We start from the raw sequence: 20,612 nt of genomic DNA, 5'->3' as shown, positions 1-20,612 counted from the left end.
TCAGGCCTCAGCCTTCTCTTGGAGGTGCTAAGCAAACAGCTGAACTCGGCCTCAAACTCAGTTTCCAGCCAGGATGCCAACACTACACCCAGAAGGCCTAACTCCGTTTGTTAAAAAGCTTCCTCCTGTGCAGGCTGTTGAAGTAGCAAAGCAGTGACCCAACATCACGTCCACCAAGAAAGGCATCTTGTGCTGCAAACTATGTCCTAGTTTGCATCTGGCTCTTTAAAAGGAATGATGGTTAGAAATTGAGTCTTAAGAGGAAGGCTGTGGTGGTGAATCACCACGAGAAAGATAAGTATGTGAGGTAATACATATGTTAAATAGCTTGATTTAGTCATTCCAAAATGTGTGTGTGCATGTGTGTGTGTGTGTGTGTGTGTGTGTGTGTGTGTATAAGCATCATGTTGTGCAGCACAAATATATACAATTTTTACTTGTCAGTTGACACAAATAAAGAAAAAGGAAGGTCTAGAGGGGCACATGCTTAGCTGGTCCTTCCTTATCGACCCTCCAAATGTGGCATTTGCAGTTTCATAGCATGCATGCACACATTACATGTTGTAACTCAGTATAATTGTCATCACTTTGAATTATACAGGGAGGCAGTGGACAAGCACAGTGGCCTCTTTTCTGTGCGTAGGTCCTGGCGAGAGAACACTGGAAGATGTGGGCTGCTTCATTGGCCCTGTGGGGACACCTGGGACAGGCTGCAGGGATCTGATGTGGCCTCTCTCTTACCTGGTGTTGTTTTTCAGCTTGTAGTAGTAGTGCAAACAGTCATTGCAGTGGTCTGGCCCCGGCCCGTCACAACCAACCTCACTGCACTCAGGGTCACAGGGACCTTTCCAAAAGAGAATAGAACAACACTTGGAAAAAGTCATGATAGAGTAGGTCAGATTTACCTTGAATTTAATATAAAATAAGACCTTTTTTTCTTATGCAAAGAGAGTTTCTTTAAGATGGAGGAATAATGGTCAATGTGGCTGTAAGTCCAGAGATGAACCCTTGATATATTTGACTTTTGACTCTTAGGCAACTTCAACTAACTGAGTATCAAGAATGTAAATCTTAGTCATGGCCTGGTTTTCAAAGCACATATGGCTGCCTTGTGGCAGATAACAAATATTTCAGCATTCAAATGAACTATAGCAACTGGAAAAAACCAACTGCAATTAAATATGCATAACAATAAAAATGTTGGATTCATAGAAAAATGAAAAGTTGTTGACAAAAAAGAAAAGAATGGCTATTATTCAATGTCTGGACCAAAAATTGCCTGTCTCATCCATGGTCATTAAAGCCATTGAATACCTCTGAAATACTGTGGTCAGCAAGAAACATCATTATGGCATCTGGCACAAGCTTATCAGCATTTAGTCTTGGATTATAATGCAGGTACTTCAGGCACAGATAATAGATTTAAAATTGCATCCTTCCAAGAGCCAATGGGCAACTCAACAAAAGAAAATGACATATAAATTAAAAAATTTTGATCAAGCTTAAAGAATTCCAGACCTGGAATGAAGGTTCCATCTCTCTTGCTACATATTCTCTGATATAGAACTTGAGAGAATGCACAGTAAGAAAAAAAATCCAGAAAGATGGAGTTATTTTATGATTGATGCAAAGCTGTCTAACGACATGGGCTCCTTATAGAAGTTTCTAATTCTCTCGTTTTTTTGTTCTCTATATTTTGGGACATTTGGACTCATAACCTTCAAAATCTTTCCCACTGAAAACTCATACGATTTTAACTAGCTATAAATGTATTGCATGAAATGTGCAAACAGTAAGTCAAGGATACCAGGAATATTTCGAATCCCACTTATTTTAATCAAAAGGATTTACAGTTGAACTTTGGATTCCTCTAGTCATTATGTGACCACGTTTTATAATTTCTGAATCACAGAAACATAAAATGTTAGAACTGGGGTGAATTGACTTCGAGAAAAATCTTAAGTTTTTCAAATATCCTTACTTTACTGATGAAAAAACTGATTTTCCAAGCATTACACTATGGTCATTAATGCCACTGAATACCGTGGCCAGAAAGAAACATCAAATGGCATCTGGCACAAGCTTATCGGCATTGAGTCTTGGATTACAAAGCAGTACGTCAGGCACAGATATCCTATGGCCAGGAGAGTTGGGATACACCTAGGTCCTAATACCTATCTACAGTTTCCTGCTTAGAGGTAGAAAATCATATACTAGAGATGACCTCTTGATCTGAATGGAAATACGTCATTTCGAAATGCTGCAGACTTGAAATATACTTCTAATTAATTGCAAGAGTCATTTGACAACATCGTTTATTTCTATTTTCCCCAAAGCTTTAAATGGATCTCTAAATTAAATTCCAGTACAACTTGGGACATTTTAGCTGTCTACCATTGCACACCAAGGGAGTGGTGTCTCTGCTGCGTGAGGGTTGAAGTTCAGCCAGCTGTGGTCTCACAGTCCCTGGGATTCAATGAAACAGTACAGGGATCTGGTTCTGATAATGCCATCTGTGCCTCTAATCAGGCTTACTTCTAAATGAAGGTGAAAATCACAGCTCCAAATAAGAGGAGTCATGGGTGGCCCTAAATTTTCACCAGATGATTTCTAGAATTAAAAAAAAATCACAAAACATTTATTCTTGATATTTGCCCAAAGGGCTCTGTATGGCAAAGTTCACATGCTATGCTGTTTCTTTTATAATCTTAAACTGTCCCAGATGCAGCTTAGCATTGTAGGTTGCAGGATAATAATGAAATAATTGTCTTTGTTCCCTCACAAGTGCCAATGTCAATGTTTTAGAGATGTAATCAGAAAAACCACAAAGATATATAACTGTTCAGAATCCTAACGTTACCAAAATTTGAGTTGGAAATATTATCAGAATTTGAACAAGGTAAAGAGTAATATTATGCTCCATTTATGTTTTTGGATACACTTTCTCCTGTCAGAGGAGACAAAATTGTTGGCTAGTTATAAATAGTAATGTTACAAGCTCAAAGCAAAACAAGACAAAAATCTAACACAATCTAGCTCTGGTTAGTTCAATTGGTCTTAATTATCCAAGCATGTTATTAACTCTAGGATACTGCCTATTTAGAATAAAAGGAACTACACGGATATTTAAGATAGTCTGTTCAGGTGATTAATGAAGTAATTTTATCTTCAGTATCTAAAGAAAAATCTCAGAACTGCAGAAAAAATATTTCTCATCTAAAGGTGCATTATAAACAGCTCTTCATTAGGAGAAGTTTTGTCCATTATGTGTTATATATTATATCTCAAAAGGACTGAATACTCCTAGAAGTGCTAGCCAATGCATCAAGACAGTAATCAGAAATATGAGAAGGATGAAGAAACAATTTTCAGGTGATATGTACCTAAAACATCTTGGAAAATCATCTCTAAAACATATAAATTAATGAGTTAAGCAAAGTGGACATATATATGACTGTATATATGTTATACATACGCAACAACCAATAGATTTCCTATATACCAGCATATACTAGTTAGAAAGCATGGTCTATTTTACACTGCAAGAACAACAAGACCTAAAATACTTAGGTGTAACACTAACAAGGAGAAAACTATCTAAAATAAAAAGATTTCAATAAAATGAGACATAGTCTATGTTTTAGATGGAAAGCTTGTATATTGTAAAAACAATTCTTCCCATGAGATTGCATATAAATTCAAATTAAATTCCAATGGGACTTTTAAAGGGGGACTTAAGAATCATTCTAAAATTCATCTGGAAGAACAATAGGGCAATAATTGCTATGAAAATGGGAAGCAGATGTTCTACAGATATTAAAATACATCACGAAATGAAAATAAGTAAAACAGTGTGGGTGGTATTGGTTTGAGAATTATTAGACTGATGAATCAGAAAAGGTGGTACCAGAAGAGACCCTGGTATAAGAACTCACTATATTATCATAAAGGAAGCATCCTACGTTAATAAAAGAGAAAGGACAGTTACTCAGTCCATGATGTTAGCCTGTTTGGAAAATAACTAAAGACAGAGCTTCAATTCACACTGTATATCATAAACCAAAATAAGTTCCAGATGAATTAATGGCTAAATGTAAAAAGTAAGAGATTACCAAAAAAGCATGTGACTATTCAGCTGATCTTAGAGGATAAAACTTCTGTAAAACATTACAAATGTTGTATCTGAAACTATAAACCCTACTCTCTTAATAGTTTTTTCTGTCAAAACAATACAAAAATTACACTTGGGAAGCAAGTGACAACTGAGAACGTTTTTTTCAGCAAACGTGAGACAATGCGAAAAACAGTAACATACAGAGTTCTCATAAATAGATGACAATTCTTGCCACCTTGAACAGAAAAATGGGTAAAAGACAGTTGTATTTAATTCAGAGAACTACAGAGGAAAAATGTTTAGATTTACTAGCAATCAATGCTATAAAAACTTCAAAATGTGCGTTTCTTTTTTTATTTTTTTCACTTGTCTTTTTCCTTTCTGGTCAATGCTGGCATGAATGGATGCAATAAATACTCACACAGCTGGTCACAGTGTAGACAGGTACATCTTGCCTGGATAGCAATGTGACAAAATATTTCCAAGCCCTAAAACTGATTATCCTCTTTGATGTAGTAAATCTCAAAACAGAACTCTATTCTACAGAAATAATTAAAGATACAGACAAAGACCGATAAATACTGGTGTTCATCCAAACCTTGTTTAAAATAATGTAAGACTCTTAAGCAAACTATGCATCTCAGATTATGGGTTAAATAAATTATAGTATGGATATTTAAATATATGAATATACCAATACACAGAAACACAAATATTTGGAGGGATTAAAAAAGAAGATGAAAGAAAATATACCAGAACATGGACAGTGTACTGGAATACCATTACGAGATTATCCCATGTGTGGGGTTGATCCATGAGCTTCCTTTCCTTACCCTGTGTCCCACTGGAAGCCAGCTCACCTGCATAATCCTCTGTACCATAATCGTCTGTGGGGTCTTCAACTCGGCTATAGCGGAAACGTTCTACTTTAGGAAACTCGTTGGTTGGTGAATACGGCTGCACGGAGGTGCCATAGAGGACCAAAGACCATTCTTTTAATTTGCCTTGAGAAATAATAATGAAACCACAGCATGACCAAATATTCCTTCTTTAGCTTTGTGACTGAGAATATGTTGTCAGCAAACATATTTTAAGTCCTTCTGACTCAAGAAAAAGCAACAGAAGAACTGTGGGAAGCAGACTGGTATGAATCACTGTGTCAGACACAGGACTGGAAATGCATATTTTCTACCATTTGCAGAATTAACTATTTAATAATTCACATACCGAGCACCTACTATAGGATAGTATATTTATATACTACTATGTTTCCTGAGCACCTACTATATTTACTGAGCACCTACTATAGGATAGGCCTTGATTTAATCAGCATTTCTAGGAAGACTAGGAAACAAACACACCTTGGATTGCTGGATCAAGGGCTGAATTTCAAATTATGAATATTTAAGAGAAGCACAGAATCTTATAGAAGGCTTTGTTTTTCTAGGTATAAAAGTCTTATCTGACCATTTAAAAAATTTTTGGCATTATCTGACTTGTTAAAAAATAGAAAAAAACAACTCTTTGTTCCACCTAATTTCTGAATAGAGTCATTCAATATTAAGAATACATCACTATTTATACTATCCTATGGACCTATTCTGTCTAATATGATAACCACTAGGCACATTTGGCTATTTAAATTTAAATGAAGTAAATTAATTATAATTAAAAAATTTAGGCCCTCAGTGACATAGTGAGCATATTTCAAGTGCTCAATAGCCATATGGGGCTATTGTGGTCACTGTGCTGGACAGCACAGATATAGAACATTTCCATCACTGCAGAATATTCTACTGGACAATGTTGCAAAAGAGCATTTTCTGGTCAAGGATGCCTTGGACCTCAGGCAAGTGTTTCACCTCCTGTGAGTCTGGATCACTCACAAGGAACACTTTGCTTTAGTTTAGTTCTTATTTATTCATTTATTTCTTAGCTTGATATAATTAAAGTGTTCAATGCAAAAAGTTGAACATTAAAAAAAAAAAGGAAATGTGCCTCTAGGCCATTAAGCTTAATAAGATTCCCACATCAAAAGGAATCAAACATAAGTAGGAGTGATGATGGGTAGAGGGCAGGATCCCTCTCGGTTTCCCTCCCACCTGGGCTTAACACACAGAATCCAGGCAAGGTCGGGGGCTAGGGTCTGGGACTAGCTCAGAGAGGGACAAACTTCAACTATTAGCATCTACGGTCACCATCAAACTGATGCCTGACATTTTTAAGTGCTTAGTAAATGCTAAACACAGGCCTTAATGCTTTGTAAATTTTACTCCATTCAATGTTCACAACAACGCTAAGGTCGGTACTAGTATTCTCAGTATACAGATGAGGAAACAGAGGCACCGAGGTTGGTAACTTCTCCAAGGGCAGTAAGAGGACAGACTGATATTAAAACTCACTCTGAATCCAAATCTTGTGTTCTTAAACCATTATACAGTACTGTCTCCTGTTCATTTCTAGTTTAGTAGCCTGACATTTAAAAATTAACTTATTGTGTGATATATATATTTTTTCTGACATCTGTATTGGGCCAGTACAATTGGTTCATATATGGTTTGCCCTCTGCCAGCTGTTCTTTGGATTCATTTGATAATGACCGTGCTTTTTACAGTCAGGGTGTTATTCAGGCTCAGAATTCTAAGTGGCACGCATTAAGTAGTGGCAAGAAGTAAATGACTGCTGGAAATTGAGGACCTATCTGATCGCCTCTAGGTAGCAATGCAAAAGAGAACCCATTTTCCTTATGGCATCTCTCAAGTATACAAATGGAGCATTAATACAAGGACACTGCGGGTCATCCCACCTATCAGTCACCTTAAAACCTGGTTCATTTTACATAAGATCATTTTGGATCTAAAAATTTACCCTCGTAAGTGCTTTTGAGAGTGAATTTTCAAAACTGATTATTTCCCTTTTTGCCATTTCTAAAGTACATTATAAGCCCACTAGTGATATCCTTGCTGGGCAATTCATCTCTTTATATTTCACTTATTATATAATTGTATTTCCTTAGAACCTCTGCCACGATTCACATCAAATACACTCATATTTGGGCCACCTTTTTTTCTCCTCTACCATTTTTTCTATTTGTTAAATTCCATAGAAGATTCTGTAACTGATACTGAAACATGCTGTTAAGAAATAGCTGCGTAAATACAGAATGAAAAAAATCCATCCTACTTGCTAACACATAAATGCAATCTGCATATATAGGTTTGATGTGCAAAAACCAAAAAACAGTAATATCCCCACCAAACGTTCTTAATAATAAACAAATGGGAAGAAACAATAAGCAAATCTAAACTCAGTGTGCAGCCAGGAGCTTCTACATTTGAGGATGATTCTACCATTTAATTGGCTAGAAAAATCCTACATCTTCAACTGAATTTCTACTAGCCTACTAAAGAATTCCCTTACTAATCAGAGAGGGAGAAACCTATCACAGGACTGTATGCCATAGAAACAATGATGAAAACACAAGCACACACACACATACACACACAAATATACCTATAAACAGGAAACTGAAAGTCCCGTACCAAAGGTGTGACTAATGCTGAAATGAAAGGTTGGCTGAAGAAAAGATACACAAAGATGATACGTTTCTTAAAGCCTCCTGACTCCGGGCCAATAGTAGCATTAGGGTATGTCTCTTCTGGCATCTCTAAAATGATTGGCAGTAACTGAGGTTAAATGTAAACATCTAAATAGTACAAGGAGAAGCCGATGTTATGAAATAGATAACTCTGGATTATCTGAGCTACTGCAGAGAGCTTTTAACCCAGAAAAGCATAGTAAGCTCTGTACAGACTCTGAACTCCTTGAGGGCAAAGGGATTTATTATACTCATAGCCCCAACCCTTGTATGGAATGCCTGGGTAACAAGTAGCATGAGCCAAGGAGAGGCCTGCTCTTGTTGCAGGGAGTAGAATTGCTGGTACCCGGTGGTAACAAAGAGTAGAGTCATTTTTAGTTAGTTTTGTAACTGTTTAAAATTCTTAACAGATAATCTACCCTTTATATCTGCAAGTTGTGCCCCTTGGTACACAAACGCCACACCTTGGCAGTGTTTATTTCTCTCGGGTCTCTTGAAATATAAGGGCCCTGCAGTGAGACCCGCTGATGGGTCAACTGGGAGCTGGCCTGTGGTCAGGGCAGCACAGCACCATCACCATGCTGCCATTTCCCCTATGTGCCATGACCCCATGTGTCTTAGTGGCAGGGACAATAAGCATGCCCTGAAAAGAGCAGGCAAGGAGGAAGGAAGGCCTTAGGAACTAAGTAGATTATGACAAAGTGAAAGTGTCTAGAAACCATGGTCTATAATCTGAATGTCTTCTCTGTTGATCCTGCCTTGTTGACAAACATTTGCTTTCCACATAAAACCTTGGCAACCATTATATTCAGGCTGCATGCTGGCGGTGAGCTGGGCACAGACACTCTTTGACAGCACGTTAACCCTGATTCATTGTGACTGGGCCACCATTTGGAGAGTGCTGTCTCAAAACTGATCACTTCTCTTTGTGGCAGGGAGGTTTTGACCTTCCTGACTGCGAGACTACTGTTAGAACACAGATGGACTGCATCACAGAATTACAGAAAAGAGATAATCAGAATGTACAATCAAAAATGGATCTCTCAGAATGAGTAACTTTCCTAGATTGGCAGGCAAAAGCCTAGTATATCCCAGTGTTCTACTCTGTGTCTCCTTTGCCCTGTGCAGCTGGTTGTACATGAATTAATTATACACACTTTTACAACTACAGAAATGTCCATGTTAATTTACTCTGTAATCGGTAAAGAGTTAGAATTGAATGTCAGTCCTAAGGGTCCCCATCAGCCTGGTTCACTGCAGATGCACTGAACAGAGCATTGAGAAGGAGGACTTTATCTAACGACTAAAGGTGTGTCCATGGATAGGTGGGAAGTTAGACAGTTATCAAACAGATCATTTATTGCTGAGCTAAGCACTCTGCAGAGCTCTGTCATGGGCAACACGGACAACACAATCTCTCACTTCATGTTGACTTTGTATTTTCCCTTATTTTATATTCCAAACACACTTCACATGTTAGCATGAAGAGGGAAATAGGCTGTGTGTAGCATCAGAGTCTGAGACTACCTGAAAAGATCTTTGTTAACGTTGCAATTTCCATGTTTTACATATCAAGAAGGTTTTCTTTTTTCTTGGCTCTTGGGCTCATGCAGGGCAGAATACCACCATTCAGATTAGCTGGCATAGGCCAAACTCAATGTCTTGCCTGAATTGTAAATTAAATTTAGGGAAAACCAAAAGAACAAGACAATGAAGGAAGCCTGTTTCCTTTTGTGAAGAAATTATGACCATGCAATTTAACACATTACAGGACAAGGCTGGCTTATTTACAGACAAAGAAAGTACAGGAAGCTGGTTAGAGATGTGTATCATGTATTCTGAAACATCAATCAAAAGCTGTCACGTTTTGTTCTATACTTATGTCTCAATATTTATTATTTCTTATCCTTAAATTATTACCTCTCAAATGTTAATCTTGAGAACTGGAAGTATGCTGACAATTCAAAGCACACATGAAATGAATCACATGAAAAAAGATGATACTGATACAAGAGTGTGAAACAGTCTTTGGCCAAAATATATGCCATCATTTTCTTCTACATAGTTAACCAATTTAAAGATAGGGAGTGCTTACCTGGAGTCTTAAAGTTCCTCAGTTGAGAAGGAGTATCATAAACTTCAAGGATCCAGTCACCAGCGGCTCGTTCTCCCCAGCAATGAATGGTCATAAACTCCCAGTTTTTAAACCCTTCCATGGAATGGTCAAATAGCCTGAAAGAGAACCATAAAACATTGCTTTGTGTGTTCTTTAAAATGCAGTGAGGGTCAAGTCAAGACTCTGATCAACGATCTTTTTGTATCCATCGGCATGGTTAGCTGGACACTGGAGATCATGTTTATCTTGGATTTCGCTAGTTAGCAGATCCATACATATATCATGGTTCTACCATAGGGAAACAGGCCTGGGGCTGGCTGTGTAACAGGAAACCGGGAAGGGATAATCCACTGGGCATCAGGGAAACGAGGCTCAGGCTCTACCCACATGGCTGACAGTAGAGTATTGAAGATGTGGAGCAACTAGAACTCTCTTACAGTCATGGGAATGCAAAATGGTACAGGGGCTCTGGGAAATAGCTTGACGGTTCTGACAAAGTTAAATACACCCTTACAATAAAACTCAACAATCCCTCTCCTATGTATTTACTCAAGAGAAATGAAGACATGTGTTTACACAAAGAACTCCACAGGAATGTTCATAATCACCAAAAACTATACACAACTCAAAAGTCCCTCAACTGGTAAAGGGGTAAACAAATTATGGTACGGTTAGTCTTCAGTATCCTATCGGTTTTGCATCCACGGATTCAACCAACCATGGATTGAAAATATTAGGAAAAAAATATGTTTGTACTAAACATGTATAGGCTTTTTTCCTTGTCATTCTTCCCTAAACAATATATTACTATTATAACAACTATTCATATAGCATTTATAATGCATTTGGTATTATAAGTAATCTAAAGATGATTTAAAGGATAAGGGAAGACGTGCATGGGTTATATGAAAGTATTACACCATTCTATAAAAGAGACTTGAGGATTTAAGGATTTTGGTATCCTTGGGAGGTCCTGGAACCAATCCCCTATGGATACCAAGGAATGACTGTATATCCGCACAATGAACTGCTATCCAGTAATAACTACTAATACAATAGTTCGAATGAATTTCAAAAACATTACGCTAAATGAAAGAAGCCAGACAAAAAAGGCTATATATACTGTTATGATTCCATTTATACCACATTCTAGAAAAGGCAAAACTTTAAGAAAAGAAACAGATCAGTGGTTGTCAAAGGCTGGGGAAGGGAGAAGAAAAGAGAAATGGGAGAATTTTTGAAGGTGATGGAAAACTGCTTTATATCTTGAAAGTAATAGTGTGTGGTTATACAGCTATATAGATTTCTCAAAACTACTGAATTAGTCACATAAAAAAGTAAATTAAGGCTGGCATGGTGGCTCACACATGTAATCCTAGTACTCTGGGAGGCTGAGGCAGGAGAATCGTCTGATGTCAGGAGTTTGAGACCAGCCTGAGCAAGAGCGAGACCCTGTCTCTACTAAAAATAGAAATAATTAGCTGGGCAACTAAAAATAGAAAAAAAAATTAGCCAGGCATGGTGGCGCATGCCTGTAGTCCCAGCTACTTGGGAGGCTGAGGCAGGAGTCTGAGGCCCAGGAGTTTGAGGTTGCTCTGAGCTAGGCTGACATCACAACACTATAGCCTGAGTGACACAGCAAGACTCTGTCTCAAAAAACAAACAAACAAACAAAAAAAGTAAATTATATATTATGCCTCAGTAAAAAGACTCTGCCCACTAATCTTATCCAGTTCAGGGAGTCATGCCTGGAGTCCCAGCCTAGACCCTGCTCTTCCACCCTTCCAAGGATTTCCTGAGCTCCTAATTCCCTGTCTGAAATCTCTCCACTTAAAATAGCTAGAATTATTCTGTTTCCTGTGATGGAATCCTGAAGGATACAAAATATGAAGAAAAATAAATGGAATCTTTATCCAAAATAAAGAGATGCTAATAGATAATGTATAATTCACATATTAAGAAGTAGGCACATAATATAGATTTGACTACTCCAAAAAATCCAAAAGACATTGGAGACATTTTCTGTAAAGATGGAACCTACATGACAGAAAGTGTAAGATGGGGCAATAGATTTTTTTTAGTACTTTTCTTTTAAAAATTATGTGTATCTACTATTTTATTGAAAAAAATCATAAAATAAGAATAAGCAATTGAGACAAATGCAAAGGTCACAATAACTGGAGGCTGATAGCTGTTCAGAAGATGCAATCAACTCTCCTTGCTTTAACTTTGTGTTTACCAAGTACAGTGGTCATTATAATTTGACCTTCTTTGTAGATCTTCCCATTGAGAGGAAATGTGTCTCTCTAAAACCAAAAATAACCCATTTAATCTCCTTATAACTTAATGTATCAGAAACCTGATTTTTTTTTTTAAAAAAAAAACAGTCTATCAATGTGTTTGAGGCTCCTTCTAAAATGCCAGCTGGATTCTGAAGCTGAAGGGTTCAAAGGCATAATTTTGGCCTGTATTAGGTAAATGGCTGACACTTGCCATTATTCCCTAGAGAAAGGCAGTAAACAGGAAAATCACCTGCTACCTGTTCCTGAGCCCTTGAAAGACAGAAAATAATGAAAATTATTAAGCAGTATTCTCAAAGTGTCCCATCATCAAAAAATTCAGGAAAGGTTGAATTAAACAAAATTGAATACATCCCTTTCCTTGAGGATATCGCAGCTCTTTGGAATATGCAAATGTGTTGTGTTAATCTCCATAATGGTATAAATGGGAGGCAATGATTTTCAAACCTTTTCTGGACATGAAGCCTGTTCTTTCTCTCTCTCCCCGCCCCCCTTTTTTTTAAAGAATATCTATATATTATCTGCAAAGGTTATCTCTTTGAACTGAAGAGTGTGACACTTCAGTCAGGACCACATTGGATTTGGTGGTTTCCTCCCACAATGGCAAGGATGAAAACGGTGGCTGTTCACACGAATGTTTTCCACTGTATTGATCCTCAACAGAGTAAGGGTGGTACACTTTATGGAGATCCTACAATACACTGCACAACCACAACTGGGGTTGTTTCACAAGTTTATGGCTTAAAACTGGAGTTGGCCAAGAAGAAATTGCTGTGTCATTATATAAGTGACTTATATCTCTCAAGTCCTTCACTTAAAACCCAGAACGTGTGTATGTTGGGCAAAAAGGCAGCAAAGAGATAGGGGAAGAGGAGCTTTTTGAAATTGCCCCTCATGACAGACAGATCTTATTAAAGGGAATATGTTGCTACAGAAATGAATGGAGGCGGAAAACCAGTTCAGAACCACTTTCTTCCTTGAGTTCCACAGCTCTAACTTAAGCTCTCATTCACTGAGGCCACTGTGCCATTTAGGGCACCGAAGCAATAGCTTGTCACGTAATACCTCTCCAAGAGTGCCGAACTTAAAAGCATTTCCCAAACAGTTTAGACAGGACATTTGGCTCACTGCCTCACATCCAAAAACTACAAAGGAGACTTGAGGCTGCCATCACATGAGGGGCAGTCTTGTTTCCACAACCCCAGCCAACTTCGAATTACTCACGGGTCAAGGATCTGAGTGCTGGATTAGCAGACCCTTCCCTTCTACCCTTTCCTGTCTACCTTTGAAAATCATTCCGTTGCTACCAATCACTTTTCAAATCACATTTGGAACAAGAATTAAATATACACTGGGTACCAAGAAGGAATATCTGTAAATCAGAATTCAAATAAGTGTTTCAAAGCCTGAATATAAATGGGCTTTGTCTATGTAGCTCAGCAGTTTCCCACCCCTGGTCTCTTCTCTGTACTGGGAGTTGGAATGTTCATTAATTTCATGTGAATATAAAAGTTGAAGAGAGGAATGAAAATGTAGCCAAATACCATCATTATCTTTTGCTGAAAGAGTTGATGGGAAAAGAAACAGACACGGATGGTTGTTGCATCAACGAAGGGGGCAATTCACAATTCTAGTCTCATCCTGTCTTTTATAAGCACAGATAGTTATAAGAGGGATGTGTCATTCTATAGTTTAATTCTGATTCAAAACGTCAACTACTTTCTATTTTTAGCATTGTAACATTTTAAAAAAACTACATCATCTGCATATAACAAAAGGTAATTTAACTTGTAGATTAGCTTTCTGTTGCAAAAAACATACTTGGCTCAAGACAATCAAGAGTCAAACCATGGATACCTGCGAAGGAGACTCTAATTGTGGGATCTCTGATCAGCTAAAAAATTTAATGCCCAGTGTGAATGTCTATACTGTGCTGGACGGCAAAGAAATCAGACACATGCCAACAAGATTAGTGTGGGTAAAATGTCAATAAAAGAGAGCCAGTGTGCTGAAAGCTGGAGTAGATTAACTCCATGCCTGTATCCACTTCTCCTGTTGCAGTGAAATTCTGTTCTGCCAAAGTTGACTTCATAATCATGTGCTCGATGAAATGATATAGCCATGCAGTGGCACAAGTTATGCATCCACTTATTAAAATGGTGCCCCACAGCCCTATCCCTGTGAGCGGTTTTCAAATGAATTACTTTTGATGAAGCCTGGTAGAAAAGACTGCCCACCAAATGCAGTACATCCTTTTGAGGAATTAACTCAGGAAATAACTCATATAATTACTGTAAGCTTTTTTTCCTCTTCCACTTAAAAAGTCTAGCCAATATATCAAGGCTACAAGATTCTTCTATGATGTTATGGCAACTGGATAACAAGACATTTTATTAAATATAAGTACTGGCAGCTGTGTGTTATCATATAATTATTTCTAAAATTGCAAATGGATCTCAATTTCAGAATCATTCACTACTACTCAGATAGTATTATGTTTATATTCCCAGAATTAGACATTAGACCAATATTCTTAGAAGCTTTCTCTTTTTTTCCCTCTTATTTATTACTTATTTTTTTAGTGTATCATCACAATTTAAGGTAGATCTAATAGAATGCTTAAAGAATTCATTGGGCTCAATTGTAATTGAGTTTTTGGTTTTCTTTAGATGTTTAGTTTTTATAAATTTTAAATAATTTGCTTCTGACATACTGTTAGGTTTTTCTCTTTTTCCTAATCTAAATTGCTTCCTTAAAGATTGAGAGTGAGAAAGGTACTGGTTCTACAGGTTTGTAATATCTAAAATGATAAGTTTTTTTTTTAAACTTTCAACATGCATACTATTATCAACTCACTCACCAACCCCCAAATGCATTCCTTCTTGTGGGTATATGACGCAAGTACTTAATCTTCTTGAAGATTTATTCCATATTATAGTAGATGGCTTTTCTTGAAGTATCTGCTTTATATTATAAACTCCTTTGTAAATTACTCAACACAGCATCCACCAGAATACTGCTCACAAGTCTTTTGATGACATGAAAATAAAAAGAATGTGTATGAAAAAGTTGATGATCTCTTAAATTCATGCTATTTAAAGTGTGGTCTGTGGACAGGCAGCTTCAGTACCACTAAGAACTTATTAGAAATGCAAATCCTTGGACCTCATCTCAGACCTACAGAATCAGAATCTTTGAGAAAGGGCCCAGAGTCATTTACCTGGTGCTTTGAGAAGCACTGTATAAATAAGAGCTACCACTTATTGAGTGCTTACGATGCTAGGAGATGCTCTAAGTACTTGCTGTATGTTATCTTAACTTAATACGGGTGCCAACCAACCTTGTGAGGTAGACACTATGACATCTATTTTATAAATGAGGACATTCACTTTTCCAAATTCAAACATAGAAATTGGTGAAGTCAAGACAAACCCAGCTCTGTCTAACTCCAAAGGCTGGACCTTCTTTTGAATGAAGAGGGTTCTCACGATGCCTTATTGGAATGTAAAACTTTCACTGCAAAAATATAATTTTAACTGTAAACCACAGAAGCATTTATATATCATGACACCTTATAAATGTCAATAGTTGTCATTGGATATTTGAGTAGGGCAGTGACAAAAAAGATTAAAGTATAAACACTACATTTTAAACATAGTTAATTAGAGAACACTATAGGTTTTGCAGACTAGCAAGTATACCTTATTTCTAGTTAAGGCCATAATTAGAAGCAAAGGTATTCATCTGTAATCAAATTTAGAAAGGGAGGCAAAGTTTCAGCTTTCAGCAGAGGCCAAAATTTGGAACAAGGAGCCAGTACATCTAAACTAAATCTGAAACTCAATGAGATGGGGATGGCGGAGATTCAGGGGAAAAAAAAAAAAAAAGAAGACAGCTTTTCATAATTCTAACAAATGCAGTTGAAGGAAGAATCTGCTGGGATTAGCTTTTGTTTGAAAAATGTTGACACAGGTAGAATCTGAATGTGCCATAGTGTATAGGCTGACATCTAAAGCTGCTGTTATCTAAAAACATTTTCAAAGGACCTAAGTCCACCTAGCTTCTCCTACATGCTCCACCTCCAGATTCTGCATAGAAGCAACCACTTGCTCTGAATATTCAGTTCAGCTTTTTGTTAGGCAGGGTATCCAGGCCAAGGGGAGGGCGGAGAGGGTGGGAGGGCAGGGGAAGAACAAAGGGAAGTCCACTCCAGGGCTGCTCTGCTGACCCAGGGCGTCCACCCACTGAATCATCAGCGGGGCTGGCCAGGGGAGCGGGCATGCTGGGCTAATGGGGCACGGAGCTCAAGCTGGACTGGCGTTCTGAATGCCGCTGAGTGCCTTCCAGCGCTCAGCACCTGCGGACGCTTGGGTAAACTGTTCCTCCTCCAGCAGCTGTTCTCCACGGGAGCTCGGGCACTGGCCCGACAGCCAGGACAGGGAGCCACTGGGGGGCTCCAGACGGCCCACGCGGACTTCGTGAACGAGTTCAGCGCTTTGCAGACAAGAACTCTCAAGGAATCGCAGTGGTGAGGGGATAAACAATTTTGAAGAAATTCCTCCCCGAAATGTCTAGGAAAATAAGGCCTTCTGGAAAGCCGACCGTGCATAGCGACAGGTCCCTAAAGTAGGATGCATGTTTTGTCGACACTGAAAAGGGGAACGTTCCCAGATAATAAGGTCGCTATCCTCTCGGCTCTCCTCCCTGCATCCCAAGGAGGAGACGAGGCCAAGTGAGCCTCCAGCTTCTAGGTCTGGCTGCTTTGCAGGCCTCCGGGAGCTTTCCGCGGCGGCTGCCAGCCTCGTAAGCGTGCAGTATTGGAAATTCTAAATCCAGGAGCAACGAGTCGCACCTCCCGGAGGGGTGGGGCAGATGAAACCGGGGCGACTCTGCCACAAGAAGTCTACATCTTCATCTCTAACCCCCTCCCCTAGGAAAACTGTGTTTTAAACTTTTCAGAATTCCTATTTTTTTTTTAACTGTGTTCTTTGCTTTACATGGTCCTCCTGAGAAATCTTGCCTTCTTTTTAGAAAAAGATAGGAGTCCAGAAGGGGAACTATTTATTGCTCTTATGAATAATCTCTGGCACACAGATTGCTTCTAAAACCTGACCTATTCACCTTTTCCTTGAGGCAACGTGCCGCCTTGCAGACCTACGTGAAGGACACCAGGAACGACGCAGGCCCTCCCCACCCCCGTCTGTGCCTCCTGCTCTCAGCTCTCCAGCCTGGGAACGTGCTTTGAGACAGGGCCAGGGGAGAGGACACGAGGACTCTTTGCCACTAGGTCAGAGGCAGAGGTTTTGAGTAGAGGTTTCCTCTAATAAAATGAAAGCTTCAGAATACGCCAGATGGAAAGAATGCCAATAGAAACTGTCTTTCTTAGCTGCCTTGGTAGGAGGGACACTACTAGTGTCAAGCACAACAAAGATGGGGGCAGGCCCTGGAAGGTGGCCATGCCTGCTTTTGGGACCAGGTGCAGCTGTTTCACATTTAAAGGGTCAGCTGCTCAGAGCAGTAATTTTGGGGAGCTGTAGATAAACGGATTCATAACATTCTTTACATCTCTCGGTGCCTCCAGCCCTCTCCAGTCTCCAATCTCCAATCTACCTCTTTTTGGTGGCTCCTTATTTTCAGGACTAAGATGAAGGATGTACAAAAAAGCAGCACTTTAAGAAAATGTTTCCGACCAAGAAGATACACTCTGGGAGCAAACCTTATTCCCAGGTGGTCTTGATGGGCGAGACTGAGGTAAACCTTGTTAGCTAGCACTGGTCACCAAGCGTCTGAAGTGCCTGTTTGTCTTCTCTGACCCAAGTCACGCAGCACTGTTGCGTTCAGCACTTTGCAGAGAGCAAAGCAGATGTCAGCTGTTGAAGAATGCCTGCGAGCCTGCAGCCAGCAACGCTGCAATCCACCAAACGCCTGTGATGGAATCCATAGCTCCTCTGCTTACAAGTTTCCTCACTGACGTCATTTCAGGGGAAGCCAAAAATAAATAGCGAAATATGCAGAGAGAGCCCAGACAGGCTAAAGAGGCTGAGTTTTCCAAGCAAACAAGCAACAGCGGAGGGATTGTTTTTCTACAAGGGAGGGAGTTCAGGGGATAAGATCCACACATATGTGAAGCAAACCTTTGCCCTTCACAGTATTTCGCCAGGATGCTCTTTCCAGTTAGACCCGGATAAATATGGTAAAGAAAAGAAAAGAAAAAAACAGCAAGAAATAAAAGCCTTTTCCCAGTTTTGGTAACAACAGCGGGGGAGACCTCCATTAATCGTGTAATTGCGCGTCCGAAGGTTTTGCTTGCTGGAAAGAAACTCCAGGCAGGTAGCTGCAATCACCTGGCAGGAGGAGCTGAGATTTCTTTGTGGTGGGAGGAGGGCATGGGGAAGTACCCAGGGATCTGATGCGGAGGAATCCTTACAGTCCTTGCACCTGCACACACTGATTCTGGCAAAGTCACACTTCATGTTTAAAATATTACGTAAGCCCAGGTTTCTTTTGCAGTAATGGGAGATGTTAGGCTTGAAAGAGGAACACAGCAAGTCTAAGCACAGAAATAAAATGCACTTGAAGATTTCACGTTCTGTACTCCTAGGTACTGTTGCCTATAAATGCTATTACTCTTTCTTTTTCTCACTGTCCTATGGTAGATGAAATTTGGGGATTTTTAAAAGCAACTGGCAAGTACAGTCTCACTTTTGGGTGTGCAGGTTTCCATCGGCCAGCCTCTCAGTGCCCCTGCCTGTCTCTAAGTAACGGTTTATTGGAACACAGTTGTGCCCACTCATTTATATTGTCTATGGTGGCTCTCAGAACGATGGAGTTGGGTAGTTAGGATAGAGACATGGCCCACAAAGCTCAAAATATTTACTATCTGGCTCTTTACAGAAAAAATGTGCCAGTACTTGCTTTCAAAAAATAGAATTTCCTTTAACTTTTGAAAGCAAGTACTTAGGCAAGAGAATCCAGATAATCTGTAGCAAATGTCAGCAGATACAATGAAGTGGGTGGGGTGAGGGTTGGATCTCAGAGGCCTTAGAAGTCAGTGCTCTGCAGTTCTTTTTTAGGATAAATAAGAAATGGCCTTCAACTTTTCCTTAGTCATCCTTTAACTAACTATTAAATGCCATACGTTTCCATGCCTACAGGTCCCAGGCAGCTTCATATTCTCTATTGTGAGCAATGAGATTATGACATCTAAGCTCCCGGTCAGTTGGTTCCCAAGGCAGGAGTAAGGAGCAGCTGCCCCTTTGTACCCGAAAGAACAGCTGAATGTCAGTGTGACTCCTACCCTGGTGGGCAGAAGCCATCACTGTACCTGTTGGCCAAAAGCTGGGACCTGGTTCCCGAGGGTGAGGTCAGGTAGATGGCCAGGTCTCCCCTCCTGGGGTGGGTGATGGTGATGCGCACGACGACGTGCTCCAGGTAGTTGACGTGGCGGTTGGGGTTATCAGAGCAGCCCGAGGCTTTGTAGATGGAGCGCACCGCACTGTTGGGGCGAATCGTCCTGCAACAGAGAGAGGGAGTTTGAGCCAATTACACGGCACAGGTCAGCTGAGTGAACCTGGAGGCTTGGAGTGAGTGCATGATGTCAGGCAAGCAGCTGGCCACTGGATACTTACAACAGTGCTACCACCCAAATGACTGGGCCACTAAAGGGGCTAAGGATGAGACAGTGGGAAAGATGTGGGAGGAAAAGGGGAAGGAAGGGATATCAACATGAGTGTGCATTGCTATCACCTTGTTAAAACACAGGTTGCTGGGCCCCAGCCCCCAGAGTGTCTGATTGGGTAGGTCCCAAGAATTTGCATTTCTAACAAGTTCCCAGGTAGTAGTGATGTTGCTGATCTACAGAATACCCTCTGAGCACCACTGTATTGTGGCACAGGGGAGGCTTGGGAATTAGCATGTCCATGGTTCAAATCCCTGCTCTACCAATGCCTTGCCCTGTAAGCCTCTGATACAGTCTTCCCTCTCGCCTCCTGTCTTCCTGCTGTACCATGGTTCCCCTTGAATGCTGGGCTCCAGCCACAGTGGCATCAGTTCAACTTTTGGGATAATTCAAGTTTCCCACGTTGGGGACTTTGCACATACTACTCTGCCTGATGATGTCCCTGTGGCTGCTTCTTCTTCCTTCAAGGTCAAAGATTAAGCTCCACAAGGGGAGGGAGCATTTCTTCCTCCCCTTTTTATTCCTAGTATCTAGCTCGGTGCTTGATGCCCAGTAAGTGTGAAAAAAATAGTTCCTGAATTGGTGAATGAGTTTGTGAATGAATAATCCAATAATCCATTTGATCGTATTTCCTCAATTGTCAAATGGGAATGATACCTAAGTTGTTATAAAATTTTAAGAAGAAAATATACAGGGAAGTTTCTAGCACTTGGCTTGACCCATAAATAAGTGCTCAATAAATATAGGTTAACTTTCTACTCCTTGGGTTTTTTTTCTCTCATTCTTTGCCACAAAAGAGTAGAATA

The 20,612-nt window shown here is 39.7% G+C and overlaps 1 protein-coding gene across 3 annotated transcripts in view; it reads right to left on the bottom strand.

The window, feature by feature from the left end:
• PCSK5 (proprotein convertase subtilisin/kexin type 5) overlaps positions 1–20,612 on the bottom strand; it is a 409,990-nt gene that overhangs the window by 154,368 nt on the left and 235,010 nt on the right. For 2 of the 3 annotated variants that reach the window (XM_045562588.1, XM_045562586.1), the window contains exons 12-15: positions 19,453–19,641; positions 9,808–9,944; positions 4,975–5,118; positions 742–844 (exon numbers count right to left, since the gene is read on the bottom strand). In XM_045562588.1, the coding sequence (XP_045418544.1) occupies positions 742–844; positions 4,975–5,118; positions 9,808–9,944; positions 19,453–19,641 (573 nt within the window). The remainder of the gene's footprint in view (positions 1–741; positions 845–4,974; positions 5,119–9,807; positions 9,945–19,452; positions 19,642–20,612) is intronic. The other variant, XM_045562587.1, reaches the window with a different exon arrangement.

This window comes from Lemur catta, chromosome 10 (genome assembly GCF_020740605.2).
Source record: "Lemur catta isolate mLemCat1 chromosome 10, mLemCat1.pri, whole genome shotgun sequence".
Classification (NCBI taxonomy): Eukaryota; Metazoa; Chordata; class Mammalia; order Primates; family Lemuridae; genus Lemur; species Lemur catta.
This window is presented reverse-complemented; position numbering and strand designations above follow the sequence as displayed.